At 47.2% G+C, this 16,144-nt stretch overlaps 1 protein-coding gene across 1 annotated transcript in view; it reads right to left on the bottom strand.

The window, feature by feature from the left end:
• The window catches only part of FAT2 (FAT atypical cadherin 2), a 51,925-nt gene that overhangs the window by 21,161 nt on the left and 14,620 nt on the right, over positions 1–16,144 (bottom strand). The window contains exons 2-9 of the mRNA XM_090151110.1: positions 12,377–15,662; positions 11,658–11,972; positions 6,596–6,657; positions 5,431–5,742; positions 4,629–4,839; positions 2,588–2,745; positions 1,576–1,851; positions 936–1,146 (exon numbers count right to left, since the gene is read on the bottom strand). Coding sequence (XP_090007236.1) covers positions 936–1,146; positions 1,576–1,851; positions 2,588–2,745; positions 4,629–4,839; positions 5,431–5,742; positions 6,596–6,657; positions 11,658–11,972; positions 12,377–15,662 — 4,831 coding nt within the window. The remainder of the gene's footprint in view (positions 1–935; positions 1,147–1,575; positions 1,852–2,587; positions 2,746–4,628; positions 4,840–5,430; positions 5,743–6,595; positions 6,658–11,657; positions 11,973–12,376; positions 15,663–16,144) is intronic.

Here is a 16,144-nt window from a genome sequence, read left to right as displayed (position 1 = left end):
TTTTCTGTCTTTTCTATAGTGCTCCCAATTTCAGACCGAATTAACATACATATTTTTTTTAATTAGCAGCCTACAATCTTCTTCATTAATTTCTAAATAATTTTCATTCTAAAAACAATGAATCCATTGAGATCTATGGGGTAACTTTTAACTCAATCAAAAGGTAAATTAGAAGATGAATACTCTTCTAATTTAAGCATATTTAGTGGTGGCAGAGTATGTGTTTGAAACTTCTGCCTTGTGTGCAGAACAAGGTAGCACAGACTGTGCTAGTCGCTTCAAGCCCTGTCATGCTTGTAATTACCAATACTTCAGGAGCAATTAAATTCCTCAGTCCTTGATCTCAATTGCAGTGAGAAAGATGTAGCAAAGGATGGCTTGTCTCCTGCAAAGAATTTACCTGCTAAATCGGCAGTGTGGCACAGCCATAGATAGGTATTTAGGTTTTAATCTTCAGAGTGAATGCTAAAATACTTGCCCAACAAGTTTGTCCCACAGAGAACCCACCAACCAAAGCTGAGAGAGTGCTCCCCTTTCCTCAAGGATGTATTTCGTGGTAGAACTAGTGGAAGGGATGGTGGTGGTTGTGTAAAGGCAGTACTTTTGTCTAACAAGGACAGTGATCCATCGCTCCATTCTCAAGGGTTGGAAGATCAGATCTTAAGTTCTAACTTGTCCATTCGTATTTTTCCTTAGAACAGTGACTCAACATTGTCCTGTCTTTCTGAGGAAGGATGCTAACATTTCATAATATGGAAATTTGTTACTGGCTGTAATTTTTCTCTGGATAGGAAGGAAATCACGGTGTAAAAACAGGCAGCTTTTCACCACTCTTTGCAACAACTAGCAAAAGCTGTGTGGCAGTTTGGTCATGAGCTGGAGAATGGAAATGCATGCATGCTCCTAGCCAAACCACCTTGCTACATGGCCCTCACCTGCCTGCAGAGAGTAGTGGATTTCAGCATTGGCTCCTTGGTCCTGATCGAGGGCTCTGACTTGTAGAATCTCTGTGCCCACTGCTGCCGAATCCAGCGCTTCTGCTTCATAATGGATGCTGCTGAATTGGGGAGGGTGAAGGTTGCAGTTCTCTACATGGATGATGACCCGAACAAAGTTCCTCTTGATGGGGACCTCCTGGTCCCGTACCTGAGTGACAGAGAAAGGGCAGGTAGGGTCACACTCTAGGAGCAAGCAGGCCTTCCAGGATAAGGCTTCCAGAATTTCATCAAGACTCTTAGAAAGGGTGATATGTTTCATTGCTATCATCACTTTGGATGGGGATGAGCCTGCAAGTTTCAGAGCCAAAGCACAGCCTTGGAGGAGAATGCAAAAATTAACAAATTTGCGCTGTGTGTTCTTGTGCAAGAACCCAGTAGCCCTCTGATGAAATTAGCTGGGTGCTGTGCTCAGACGTTGCTATTTATCCAAGATTTGGTAAAGATTAACACCCTGCTTTCCTCTTTCCTGTCACTCTAGGCAAATTCTGTTTGAAAGACTAGAATTAGCCTAAGTTTCTTAAGCAACCAATAATCCTGGTGAAGCTGGCAGATTTGTCAGGGTTTGGATAGGACTCACCATCACTGTTAGGGTGTGCTGTGGCATCGACTGGGAACTGAAGCCTTCTGCTGTTGTGAGGGCCCCACTGCTGGGATCCAACTGGAAAAATCTTGTGCTTTTGGGGTCCATGCTGCCATGGATGGTGTAGATGAGACCTTTGCCTTTGTCTTTGTCTGTGGCGCTGACTTGAAGAATTTCCCTCCCCGAGGGGGTATCTTCAGGAATCCTCACCTCATAATGGCTCTCCAGGAACTGGGGACGGTGCTGGTTGATGTCAATCACATGGATAAAGGCCTGTGGGGAAAACAGCTCTGTAAGGGCAATGTAACCTTGAGTGCTACTGGACTTATGGAGCCCTGCAAAATCTCCTAATTCCTTTTGACTGGGGCTCTGAGCCCTGTGACTATCACAGCTCCTTCAGCACTTGGGCCATCCATCCATGGTGACTAGGTCTCGTACCTTGACAGTCCCCAACCACCATACTGACACTGACTGCATCTGAGGAAGTCCCAGCCACGTGTAATAGTTTGCTTCCTTTAACAAACCTGAACATGCCATGGGTGTTTTGCTCAAGCAGGTTTCTTGACATCTGCCAGTGGCCTTGAGTGCCAAAATAAACATGGGGATGAGATGCAAGGTGGCAGGGAATGCACAGCAGGGAAGACAGGGCTTTGTTTGTTTATTTAGAAAAATGCTTGAAGATAGCTGAGATACTATCCATTAGCACTGCATTCACAGGAACAGCAGTGTTCCTCACTCATCCTCCACAAACCTTCGCAGTGAATTTCCCACAATAAGAATCACTGATGGGTGACTCATATTCTAGGCTTTTGTGTGTAGAGAGGGCTGGATTTTTGGCTTCTTTTTATATATGAAGAAAATGGTTGGTGAAAAATTAAGCTCTGAACACCCCTCCTGACAGTAGCTAAAAATGGGTAAATCTCAGCAGCTGCAGGAACTGGTGCTCAGGGACATTGAAGTCAGAAGAAAGATTCCCTTTGGCATATATGACTCTATATGGGGTTTCTACTACAGCATAAAGCATTACCTGAGTTTTGATGGTAGTGGACCCATCAGTGACTTCTACTGTCAGGTTATAGCTTGACTTCTTCCTTGCATCAAGGGGTCTTGCAATGACCATACTGCCTGTACTCTTCTCTATATCAAAGTCCATGTCATCATCACCACCTGGAATAAGAGAGAAATGAAAAAAAGGGAAATGGTGGGACAGTTATGGCTAGATTTGTCTGGATCAAGCTGCAAGCAGGGCAGACATATTCCAGGAGCTGCCTCGAGATCTGAAGGATGAGGATCTCCCCTCCAGACAGTACACACAAACCACACATCAAGCTCACATCCAGCCACAGAGAAATGTGGCATGCCAGGCAATACACCTGGAATGGGGATGTGTAGGCACTCACCCTAGGCATTCAGCTCATCTGGGGGCAGTGCCAGAGGCAAGGCTTCCTCCAAATCTAGAAAGTCAATGCTAAATGTGAGAGATGGACACAGGAGGCAGGGAGCGCATGCAGAAGATGGGCAAAGAGCTAGTAGGACATGATGACAAAAGAGTGTGACAGGAACAAGAAGGGGATGTACAGAAAATGAGGGGGAGGAGAGGAGAATGGATGCGTGGATGCACTCAGTCTCCTGGCTGGATTTGCAAGAGGCCCATCTGAGCACCGATCGATTTGCACAAGACCTCCAGCTATGCACCATCATGAGCTTAGCATGGATCAGCAGCCTGCAGGGCTGACCCACGCTCCTGCTGGCCTCCAACTCAAGGTCACACCATGGGCATGCCAGCAGTGGTCTTCATGGCCACGGCTAGAAGCCTGTGCTCTACCTCAACAGCCCAACTTCAGAACAGTTGGAGAGGCAGAAGGTGCTTCCAGGGTGAGCAGAGCCATTCCAGATGGCCATGGAGTGCTGGAACCGCAGGCCCAAGCAGCAGAAGCTGCCCCTCATGCTGTTGCTGCTCAGCCCTGGCATAGCAGCCCCCTTCTCATGCTTCGCTTGCTGATGGTCTTTCTCTGTCATGCATGAAGCACATTGTTCTGGGATTGTGCTAAAGAGAAGTAGTGCTCTGCCGTTGTAGCCTAGCTCTCAGCTCCTCCATTCTTGGCTACCAGATGCTCTGGATTCTGTTTTGTGCTCTTACCAGCTGGGGAAATCTTGGCTGGTTGCTAAATTACATGCTTTCCCTTGCGGGAAAAGTGCAGTGGTTGCCAGCCATCTGGACCAGCACTTTCCTGCTGGGAAGAAAACAGAAGGAAGCAGAAAAGAGGAAAAGAAAGAGATCCAGGGTTGTCTTTCCCTGGCAGAAGAGAAGAGGACTCCCTCTGTGTGCTGCCAAAGGGAAAGAAGAAGCCCAGTAAAGGAGAAACAAGAAAAATGCTGCTTGGTCAGAGTTTTTGTGTGAGATTGAACATGCAGGCAAGTGCAGGTATGTGGTGGGATAACATTCAGAGGAAGACACCGTTAGTGCTGCGAGCCCACACAGACACTGCTAATGCCAGGCAAGACTTGCACTTGCACACCACCTCTTGTAGCACTGCATTTCTTTTTGCTTAATTGTATTTATACACCATTATCCCTGCCCTGACATTCTAATGGGGAAAGCTATTCGCTCACCCAATTAAGGCTTTGACGAGGGCTGGCCCTGCAGGCAGTGTCAGGAAGAGGCTGTGCAAAGCAGATAGGGGCAACACTTCAAACACCAAATTACAGAAGCACAACTGGCCCTTGTTCCTGGACAAGTTCTGCATGCCCACTGCCTGAGACCTGGGGGTGAAGCCCATGTCCTCTCTGCTCTGTCATCCAGTGTCCCAGAGGGGAACGTTGGCAAATCTCAGAATGTCATTATAAAAAGAGTGTTAAATAATTGCACTTGGCAGCAGAGCCCTTGGGCAGGCAGTGGTCTATTGATGCCCTTTTTGTGTCTTAGAAAGATTTCTCTGTAGCTCACCTACACCTAATGTAAAAAACTTGATTAGCTCAGCTACGTGAGCACTGGAAGCCAAAGAGCCAGCGCTCCAGACACCGTCACCGCTTTCATTTCTGCATCTCACCTGTGATATTAAACCACACTTGGCTGGGGCCCATCTCGATGCTGATCACTCCCACCATATGGTTTACGGGATCCGTTTCCATGACGGCAAAGTTAAAGTGGGGCTCATCGAATGCCAGAGGCTCTGAGGAGGGTCCGGGCCGCGCCACCCAGCTGATGTGGAGCCGCACGTGGGAGGAGAGCGGGGGGCTGCCGCCGTCTGTGGCCTTGACCTGCCGAGAGATGCAAGGTGAGGGTCTTCCAACTCAAACAACTCTATGATTTTGTGATGTACTGGATGAATTGGAGCTGGAAGGGTATACAAAGCCCTCTGGAAAGCTGCTTCTCCCACCCACCAACTAGGAGCCTTGAGCCTTGTGCGCACCTTAAATCCCGCAAGATGAATCTTGTCCTAAGAGTGTCCTAGGTGAAGCCATGCAACCCATGTCTTGAGCATGGAGCAAGTCTGCTGCATCCAAAGCAGAGAAATGGGTCACAGCCCTTGTTCTGAAGGCCCGCAGGGTATGGGTGAGCTGCAAACCTGAAACTCACAGACTGTTCAGGTTCAGGTCCACCTCTGGATGAGACGTGGATCACTGTATCCATCACTGGGGGTGCACTGGACAGTCCTTTCTAAATTTCTCCTTCATTTTTAATAGCTTCTTATCTTCCACATTGCTTCTCCTGCCCTTTCCCCCAGTTTTTGTAGCCCACCCTAATCTGAATCAAGTTCTCCCACTGCTGCATTTCACACGCCTCTTTTCTTATCTTTCCTGTCTCAGCAGCCTTCCCTCTACACCCACTCTGTTTCCCTCTCCTCTCACCGTGAGTATGTTGTATTCAGAGGCAGGAAAAGCCTTCCTGGAGAGCACCATGCCGGTTGTGGGGTTGATGGTGAAGATCCCTTCCTCCTCCTCCTCGATGGTGTAGGTGACCTGGCTGTTCTGGCCCTGGTCACGGTCTGAAGCAATAAGTCTGTAGACTGGCAGCGGTGTCTCCGAGGCTTCTCTCTCTGGGAGCTGCACCATGAAGAGCTTGTGGGGAAAACTGGGAGGGTTGTCATTGGCATCCAGGACTTGTATCACCACTCTGCTGGTGGACTTCAGGGCTGGGTCTCCGTTGTCAGAAACAGCCACCTGCCAGCAAGCAAAGGGACAGAGCTGCTTGTTGTGACCTAGGACATGAGCAGCCAGCCTTCATCCTGAAGGATAGTGCATGTTGCCTACTACTCTTCATCCTGAGAATAACAGGGTTTCCATGTGAATCTATCTTTTTATCTCAGAATTTCCAGAGCTGTTTCTCCTTTCTACAAAGCTAAACCTCGTGGCTGAACCTTGCACTGCCCAGTGCTTGCACAAGGACAGGGCAATGTTCTCACAGGGCTCCTGCTTGCAGCAGCTCAGGGCAGCGGGTCAGGCATTGGTCATTAGGAGCTGCACACCTGAAAACACCTGTATTCCTTTGACTGACCTAGTTATCATCTACCCTCTCTTTGCTGTGCCTGTGCACGCTCCCAGCACATTGCACTGCAGAGGATTTTTATCCTCAACCACCTTGATAGACACAAAACACCTTCTGGTCCCCATAATGTGAATACATGTGTCTCAGAGCAGCTGGGGATGGAGGCAGGCAATGCAAAGCTACAGAACAAAGTCTGGTGCAATGAGATAAATGAGAGTGGATTTCTCTGGCTACTTCTTTCTCTGGTAATTTATTATCTGACCTCCTAGAGGACAATTCCAGTCTTCTTACATTCCCACAGCTTCCAGAACAAGCCTTTCGCTCCTGTTTTCAGCAAGGAAATAATAAACCCCACAGTACTGCTGCAGCTGTCTCTTAGGGCAACGCACACCATTTAATTAAGTTTCCCAGCAGTTGGGAGCTGATGGGATGAGATTCCTTCTCTGTGCTCCAACATGCAGGGAAAGTTCTTTGAGGACTTAATGCACATGTAAGTAAATAAAGCTAATTACAATCATCATTACCCACCTCTAGGATATGTTCAGCCTTGTATTCTCGATCCAGCTGCCGTGAAGTCGTAGAAATCAGACCTGCCAAGAAAGAAAGAGCCTTTGAGCTTCAAGAGTCAGTGCCCAGAGAAAGCGAGGGCTAACCAGATCCCCATGTATCCAGTGGGTTTGTTTCAGGTTCCCGCAGTGATCAGGGGCAGATTCCCCAAAGAGGAATTTGTCCGCTGCGAATCATTGGGTGGAGGAGCTGCCCTCTCCTCCGAGTACAGAAGCCGTGGAGAATAGGGGATGCCTTCTGGATCCCAACGCATCTCAGATCCCACACCTCCCAGATCCCGTAACGGCTGAGGGCTGTGGAGACCTTGTGGTGAGGCACTTGGTGAGAAAGGCTGCAGAACCAAGAAAACAAAACCTTTCTTATGCCTCTAAGTAAGAAACATTCTGCATGCGCTGGCAGAAGTTCGGCCTCTAAACGTGTCTCAACTCCTGTTTTCCCCGTGTTGAACCTTGCTCCTTGTAATTTACAGTGTTTTGACAAAACTTTGCCTTCTGTCTTGGGAAATACCCTCCCTTCTACCACTAGAATTTGAGTCTAAAAATAAGGTACATGATAATGTTGGTACATAGTTTGAGCCTTGCCTGATAGATGGGGTGAATCCCCCAACACCTGCAAGATTTGAGGGGTTTCTAAAAAAATACACATTGGTTTAAGTGCAGGGAATAGACTGGATGCAGAAGGGAAAAGTATGGCTTTTATGAAATAATTTAATCCAAAGTCATCATAATTGCCTCTTTTTGGCTCAGGTGAGTAGATGCAAGTATGGAAAGGATGAAGCTGAGGTTTGAGTTTCCATATCTTGTTTGGGAATAGTCCTTACCCTATGCCTTTACTCCTCGCCTTCGATGAATTGAAACTCTAGACCATTTTCACAACTACTTCACAGTACTCTACTGGCCCAAAGCCAACAAGTTTTAATTAATACCATTGTTTTCAGTAGAATTGGGGCTCTTTGGTATATTGCTGCTTAGACTTGAGAAAATTTCCAGTGGCTGCAGGAAACACCAGGCAGCTGAAGGAGGAGTGCAGAGCAGCTGCTTGGAACAAGGCTGTTATTAACTGTTTCCACTCATTCTCTTGGATTGCTTGTATTTGGCACCAGGCACTGCACTAAACATTTATTTGATGCCTTTACAATCATAAATCAACACTCTTGCACTGTTACAAGATGATTTGGAAGACTGGTTACATGTATGTCATGGATTTTTTTTCCTTCCTAATCCTCCTACTGACATCTCAGCAGGTGAAGGAGACTCAGCAGTGGCCAGGGAGCACACTGGCTGAGGAGCTTTTGATTTCTTCACTTGTGAGAGGCTGTAGGGCACTGACAACAGCCAAATGCTCAACATGCATGGAAATATTCTCTTAGTGGGGGTCACAACAGAGAATCGCAGCAGCTGTTGACTGAGATCTCTGATGCTCCGATGCTCTGATCAATGGGCTGAAGAGGACATGGAGTGAAGTCAGAAACTCAACAACTTCATGGAATGATTTATAATTTTGGTCTAACAAGTCCACAGGGCATGCTGGATATTAATAACAGAGACAACCAATACCCACGAGTACACTGTGGATACTTCCAGTTTACCTCATTGCAAAATTCAGTTGCAACAGACACTCTGTGTGCATTTGGTTGCTGCATGCTGGCTGTTGGAAGGTAACTTAAACCACTCTAAAGAGATTATTTGGATCTGCCTGACCACACCCTGAAATTCTTCTGTGACCTCATGATAAAAATGAAAGGAACAAGCTCATAGCTGAGATTCTTACAACCAGAGAAGGGTTGCAGCGATGGCACATGAACTGGGACTTAATAGTTGTCCTGAATGTCTGCAGAAAATGCTCTGATCTCCTGAGGAAACTGCTCCTCCCTTTTTTCTGCCACCCCATACAATGGAAAGTGCCCATTTAGTTTTTAATGAGTGTTTTATGTACATGTGCATGTGTATGTTATCGTGCCTTTCCTACACCTCTGGAAAACACCAGGCAGCCTGTGCAACGGGATTGGAGGTGGAGATGGCTCATAGAGGTGGCCCTGAAGGTTTCCTCTAAAGGCTGAATGAAAGTCTGAAGGTCCTGACTTCATTTGGCCAGCTACCTGAGCTCAGTGTTCACCTGAGCGTCCAGAAATGATCCCTTCTGTCACTTACCCAAGCCCTGCCCTTGCAGCATATCTATGCACAGCAATGGGAAAGGTTTGCCTGTGATTCTCCCGCTCGCTGCCTTGAAAGGGGAGAGAGGAAGGCTGGTCGTGTTGGAACAGGAGCAGCAAAATTAACAGTGCGTTGTTGTCAGGGAATAAAGAAGAGTAATAACTTCTGCTGGCAAGAGCAGGGCTGGGGTGGATGTTGCTAGCCCCCCACCCTGGCTGCAGGGAGGAAAATCTAAAACAGTTAAAATAGCCAGAATCAGGTTTCCAAGCAATTGAGCTTTCGCAAGAGCTGTAGAAGGGAAGAGGCTGTTCCCCTGAAATTCTCTTTCTCTTGTCCCATTGTTGTTTCCACTTTACCCTCTCCACTTTCCTATCACCTCCCCTGCTGTTCTGTCCCATGCTCATCTCGTGGCACATTGTCCAGGGAGCAGCAGTGCCACCATCCCTCGGACTCAAAGAGCTGTTTATCTGGATGCTCTTCCATGCAGAGAAATGCATGGAACATCTGGTGTCTATGGGAAGCCTGTGGGCACTGACTCAACAGGAGAATCACCAGAATAGGTTGGAGCTGGAGAATAGGCCAAGACAGAGGGACAGCCTTCCAGCAGGATGGATGGCTCTGTCCTGACTCTTCCTGCCACAGTCTCCTAGTTCTGATCAGTGCAGCTTGGGCTGGAACTTGCTTCACATCAGTGACTTTAACTCAACACAAAACAAGCTGAAAACTCTTCCAGCAGAAGAATCCCCTAAACCCAACGCTCTCTCCATCTCTCTATCTCTCTATCTGTCTCCCATAAATACTGCTCTGCACCAGCTGCCAGCTTGGGCTGGAGAGATTCCATTGCCCATGGCAGAAAGCTTTCATCTCACTGCGCAGTTTTATTCCCTCTTCTCATTAGCCTTTCATTTATTTTCCCTCTTTTTTCTCCACCCTCTTGAGAGCTGGAAGAGCTTAGAGCTCTTCTGTGGTAGTTCGTGGCTGCTGGAGGAGCCAAGCTCTGCTGAAGGATCATTGTCATGGCCACTCTTGTCTCCTTCTAAGGCCTCAAGAGGACAAGTCAAGGGCTTTGCTGGGTTTGTGTCCACTGGTCAACCAACTCCTGTCTGTACTGAACCAAAGGCAGAACAAGCTGGCTTTAGGAACAGAAATAAGTTACTTGCGGTAGGGTGGCACCATGCCCACAATAATTGTCCAGGGCTATTCTGCAGGGTTATTCCGGGTGTAGACATGCCTGCTGTAACAGTCAGCGCAGTCCCTAATTCCTGTTACTGCACACAATGTGAACAGGTTTCCTACTCTCCCTCTGCCAGGGGGTTCCCACCAGCAGAGCCCTGCCTAGGGGCCGTGGGGCTTGCTGGGCTGACCCCTGGCCCCTGTGTGCCTGAGTGTTGGCAAAATGAATCACATAGATCCCTGGCATCTCAAGAACTGAAACATGATTGGGTCTTTTAATGATGATTTTCTCTAGATAATAAGGGAAGTATGCATTTATTGCATTTGAACAACAGAAGACGTGTCTTAACTAAATGAATGAAAATATCTCACGGTTTCCAATAAACTGCCTGCAGCTCAGAGATTCAGACAAGCTGTGATATTTTTCCTGGCAGCAGTAGAAGATGACTTCTCTTCCGATACTCGAAGCATGAGGATATATACTGCTCAGTTTATGCCAACGTTTGCAGGTAATCATTTGTTCTTTCAGATAACACACATGTAAGGAAAGGAGAACTGAATCCTCGTCAGGCTTGGAAGCAGGCCTTCAAGCAACCTCACACTCAGGGTTTAAAGAAGGGACCTCCAGCAACTGGCCAGGAGATAAGATCATCTCACGAGCTTCTTACAGGACTGACAAACATATCACTCTTCACGTGCAAATTATCTGACTGTAGAGAGAGATGGATAGAGGATGACTCACACCTGAAAGAGCTTTTTTTTGTTTAAGATGGGAATTAAAGCATTGGCTTAGAGGTGAGGAACCTCATTAGTAAATGTTTGGATTTGGCCAGTGTTGATTGTTTTAGCATAAAACACGGTGACCTTGGAATCCAGCTTCGTAGGGCTGCGCTCACCCTGGAGTGAGCCATCAGCTAATGTCACTGCCTCAGCCTTTTACTGTACATCCCGCTCCTTCCCCATTTGAGAGCAGGCTTCTCTCCCACTGCAGTTTAAACTACTTTTATCACCCGCAGGAGATCAAAGTCATACAATTAATCCTCTCCCAAACCCAGGCTTTGTGCCCTCCCTTCCCTCTCCTCCCAGGAGCTGATAGAGCGAAGGGCACAGAGCAGCTTTCCCTGCCAGACTGGCCCGATGTCAGCGCTCTGGGATAGTTTAAGAATCCTGTTTACACTAAACATTGACTGGTTTTTGATGGTTCTGAAAGATCTGGTAATTAATCCCCAGATGAAAGATACAGTCTAGGAAGATGGCAGCAGAGGCTTGCTGCACTGACTGTGCTAATGGTACCGGGGGATGGGTGGAACCTTTAAAGGCAATGGGATTAATTTTTATTAATCCTGCCTTGCTGGCTCTCAGGAGCAGACAGTCACCTCCAGTAGGGTGTTTCCTGGCTCAGGCTGTGCAATAGCCTGGTTGTTTATAAGGGGGAAGAACAAAAAAAAATCCTCGATTCTATGAAGGGCTTTGAACACAACACATTCGTGCCACTCTAAGAGCCATCTGGCTGCAAATAGCAGCCTCCAGGTGGAGGGTTTCAGTGGTTAGCCTCCATATAGTATATTTGGAGGTGGACTTTTGCTACAGAAGGAAGGTGTGACAGTGCAACTCTGTGGGCTTTTTCTATTGAGCACACAGCATCTTCTAGGCATTTGAAAGACTCAAAAACCGGACTTGAGTTGGGTCACGCTTACCTGTCACAAGGTTAATGGTGAAGAGTCCTTGAGGATTTCCAGTTAGGATGTGAAAAGTCAGTCTTCCCTCTGAGCTAGAGTCTGGGTCTAAGGCATCAAGCTGAAGGACAGATGTGTTTGGCGGGGAATTCTCCATCACAGAGGCGTAATAAACAGGTCTGGACATCTGAGGTGGGTTGTCATTGGTATCGGTGACTTCAATGTAAATTTCAGTTGCAGAAGACAGAGGAACTGTTCCCAGGTCTAGAGCTAGCACTGTCAGCCAATAGTGAGACGTCCCTTCTCGATCAAGTGGTCCGATGGTCCTGATGGTGCCTACAATGAAAGAGAGTGATTGTGAGGGATGTGGAGAACTCAGGCCACTTTGTCTTCAGTGCTACACCATTCTGTATTCCTGGTCTGCTTACTGTATTTCATGGAGATATAAACACTAGCACCAGCCTTGCATGTCTGTGACACTGTGTGTCAGACAGGGACTTGCTTGTGTTGGAGGTACAAATGTGAAAGGGAAGGCCTTGGCATTTTGGGTGAGGGTTGATATGGATTTTACACTGTTTAAAGGAGACAAACCCTGCTTGCTCCTCCCCATATATAGGGATACACATCGTAAATCCTTGCAGAAAAACAGAGAATTTGAACGCATTGGGTCAAAAGATCAGGCAAAACACAGCATGTCGTTTCAGCCTTTGAGGTAAATATTTAAATAAAGCTGTAATTACCTGTGTCCTTCTCAATGCTGAAGATGGACAGGCCAGTGCCCTCTCGGAGGAAATACTGAACCTCTCCATCCTTCCCCTTATCAATATCCTTTGCTGTGACCATCATCACGGATGTGCCCTCAGGGCTGTTCTCCTGCACCCAGCCTTTGAAGACAAAGGAGGCAAAACGCGGTGGGTACAAGTTCTCATTGACATCAAGGACGTTCACTTCCAGGTGGCAGAGGGAAGAGCGAGAGACGGGCTTCCCACTGTCACTGACCTGCACGGTTAGATTGTAAGAGTCCTTCTTCTCATAGTCCAGCTCTTTCTCTAACCGCAGTGCTCCAGTCAGCTTGTCGACGTGAAACATCATCTCCTCATCATTAACAAGGCTGTACCTCACCTCTCCCCCAGAGCCAGCATCGGGGTCAAAAGCCTCCAAAAAGAGGAGGATGGTTCCTACAGGCAGGTCCTCTGGGACCTTCACACTGTTCAGGGCTGGGAGGCAGTGCGGGTCGTTGTCATTTACATCCTCCAGAGTCACGGTGAGATCTGTAACGGAGAACAGCTCATAGCCTGTTTTGGGCTGGTCCCTAGCTTTTATTTTCAGTGCGTAGCAAGGCCACAATTCTCTATCCAGGGCACCTGTAACTGTCACTTCTCCGGTGACACTGTTGATGGCAAACTTGTCAGTGGGGGTTAGGAGAGAATATTTTACTCTCCCGTTATCATCTGTATCAGCGTCTTCTGCTTTCAACTGAGCTATTGTTGTCCCTGTTGCTACATTTTCAGGTATCATCACCCAGTAGGCACCTTGTGGGAATCTAGGAGTATTATCATTGGTATCCAACACATTCACAGCCAGGAGTTTCCAAGATGATTTTTGTGGTGTGCCAAGGTCATACACAGTAATGTTAAGAATGTAGAAGCTGGTTCGTTCATGATCTAAAGGAGAAAGGACTTGAAGGAGACCTAGTTCCAGGTCAATGGTAAAGCAGCTGTCAACATTTCCATCTGAGATCACATAAACCAATTTTCCATTAAAACCAGTATCAGGATCAACAGCTGAAAGGTCAGCAATTGTTGAGTTGATGGGAACATTCTCTGTGATATCAATAGATCGTGGAAAGCTGTCATCAAATTTTGGAGCATTATGGTTTATAAGGTGCAAATTTAGAGTTGTTTCATCATCCAGCCCTTGGCCTTGAGACTGAGACTCAATGGAGTGTATGATAGTTTCTGTCAGTTGTTTCAGTACTCCTGTTTCCTCACACTGCATTTTAACAGGGAGACCTTGGCTGACCACAGTGATATTTACAGATGTTGGCAAAGCATAGTTCTCCCCATCTGTTGCAGTTATTTTCAAAGAGTACAAGAGTGGCTGTTCAGAAGGAAGATCTCTCAGAGATATTCTAAGAGATATTACTCCAGAGATGGGATTCAGTTCAAAATGCTGTAACTCATTGCCAGACTTGATTTCGTACTTGATACGCTGCAGCTCGTCACTGTCGATTGCAGAGACTGTGGCCACAGGATTCCCAACGGGAAAGTCCCGTGGGATGCTGCCACTGCAGCTTGCCTTCTCAAACACAGGAGCATTGTCGTTGACATTGCTGAGCGTGAGGGAAACGTACACCTCCGTTTCGTGGCGGAAGGGTGAGCCCCAATCTGATGCCCACACTCGCAGATGATACCATCTCTGCATCAACTCATAATCCATTGACTTGGAGGTGGAAATTATGCCAGAATACGGGTCAATGACAAAGGGAACTGATTTCTGGTTGGCTATGGTGTAGGTTACAAAGCCATTGTCTCCCTCATCTTCATCTGTAGCTCTCACTGTTAAGACACTGGTGCCAGGAGGAACATTCTCATCAAAGGCCCCACGGTACGAAGACTGACTAAAACTTGGAGCATGATTGTTGCAGTCAATGATGTCAATGACAACAGTTGCAGATGTGTGACTGTTAGTGGTTGCAACTTCAAGTTGAAAATTAGATTGCTCATGGAAGTCCATTGCTCTGACAGTAGTAATCAATCCAGTGTGAGGATTGATTTTAAAATTTGTGCTGTCAGGAGTAGGTCTCAAAACATATTTAAGATTTGGGAGGACTGGTGTAATCTTCACCATTGCAACTTGGCTTCCAGGTGGTGAAAATTCGCTGAGCTGCACTCGGTAGACTTCTTTCTCAAATCTGGCAGAGACATACTTGGAAGGAGGTATATGTATAACTCTAACAGGAGAGAAAAGTGGTGGTTTATTCTTGTCCTTGGCTTGTAGACTGAGGTTGAAACCAGAAGGGTGAAGTAGCCAATTGATCTCTTTTATTGCCACAACCATGAACTCCGTGCTTCCAAAGTAGGATCTGATGACTGCGAAATGCCTTCCTGGATCTCCATCTACAAAGTCTACTGAATCTATCCCTGCTTCCGAGTCACCGCTTTCTACAGACAGGCTTGCATAGAGAAGGTCTTCGGCCGAGTCAGGCGATGCCACTTTCACTGAGGAGATAGAGGGGGGTTTCCTGGCCGAGGGCTCCACTTGGATCATGAGACTAGCCAGGTTCCCAAAGCCATTCCCCTCCATGATCTTTCTCATTCTGTCCACAGCTAAAACTTGCAGGTGGTGCCTGCCTCGATGGGTGCTGTTCAGCCTACCAGTGGTCACAACTGCTCCCGTGGTGGGGTGGATGGTGAATAGGTCTGACTTTGTGTTGAGGGCGTAGTAGAACTCTGCGTTCTGGCCAGCATCGGCATCCGTGGCACTGAGCGTGCTGACCACTGTTTTCAGAGGAGTGTCTTCTCTGATGGACACTTTGTAGGAAGGGGGTGAAAAGAGAGGTTTCAAGTCATTTCTGTCAAGAATGTGGATCAAAACTTTGGCCCAGGCTTCATAGGCAAAGGTGTTTTCTGTGGCCTTGATTATTAACATATAACTATCTTTGACCTCTCGGTTTAAAAGTGCTGTGTTGCTGCTCCTAGTTCTTATTCTCAAGAAGCAGAAATCTCCAATGACGTGCTCCTCCGTTTTAAAGAGACCACTGATGTCTCCAGAAGCTATTCTGTATCTGATGTCCCACTCGGGCTCAGTCTTGTAAATACCCATTTTGACATAGCTCTCCACGTATGTCTTGGGAGCTGAGTTCTCATAGATGGTTGCATTGTAGAAGAAGTGGGTGAAGTGCAGAGGGGAAGTGTTGCCTTTCTCACAGCTTGCATCACGGATTGTGCAGTGCACCAGTAAAACAGCAAAACTCAGGAAGTTCCTCTTGGTAATGATTTCCATGGTGTGGTGTCTCCTCAGGTCCTGCAGGGATTAAAGGAAGAGCATCATGAATTCTGGCACGTATGGAAGAGGAGCATTTTTTATCAAAGCCAGTGTGCTAGAGGAAAAGTCATAGAGTTATAGAATGGCTTAGGTTGGAGAGAGGACCCCAAAGATCATTGAGCTCCAGTCCCTCCTGCCATGGGCAAAGTTGCCAGCAACTAGGTCAAGCTGCACAGGATTCCATCCAACCTGGCCTTGAGTATCAGGGATCCCTCTCTTGTGCTGCTTGAAAGAGCAGATCTCTAGCAAGACGCTTTCACCACGTTGCCCTTGGTTGAGTAACTCCCCTGGTTCCTCCTTCTCATGGCAAAGCCCCAGGCTCAGGATTCCTGCCACCCGTGACCACCCACCATCCACTGCCTTCTCCAACAACTGGTGAAAATCTGTGGTTTTGCAATTTATCTCTGCGAATATGTGTATCAAAGACATGAGTTTGATGTCACAGAAGGAACTGGAGAGTG

This window comes from Phasianus colchicus, chromosome 15 (genome assembly GCF_987193195.1).
Source record: "Phasianus colchicus chromosome 15, bPhaCol1.hap1.1, whole genome shotgun sequence".
NCBI classification, from domain to species: domain Eukaryota; kingdom Metazoa; phylum Chordata; class Aves; order Galliformes; family Phasianidae; genus Phasianus; species Phasianus colchicus.
This window is presented reverse-complemented; position numbering and strand designations above follow the sequence as displayed.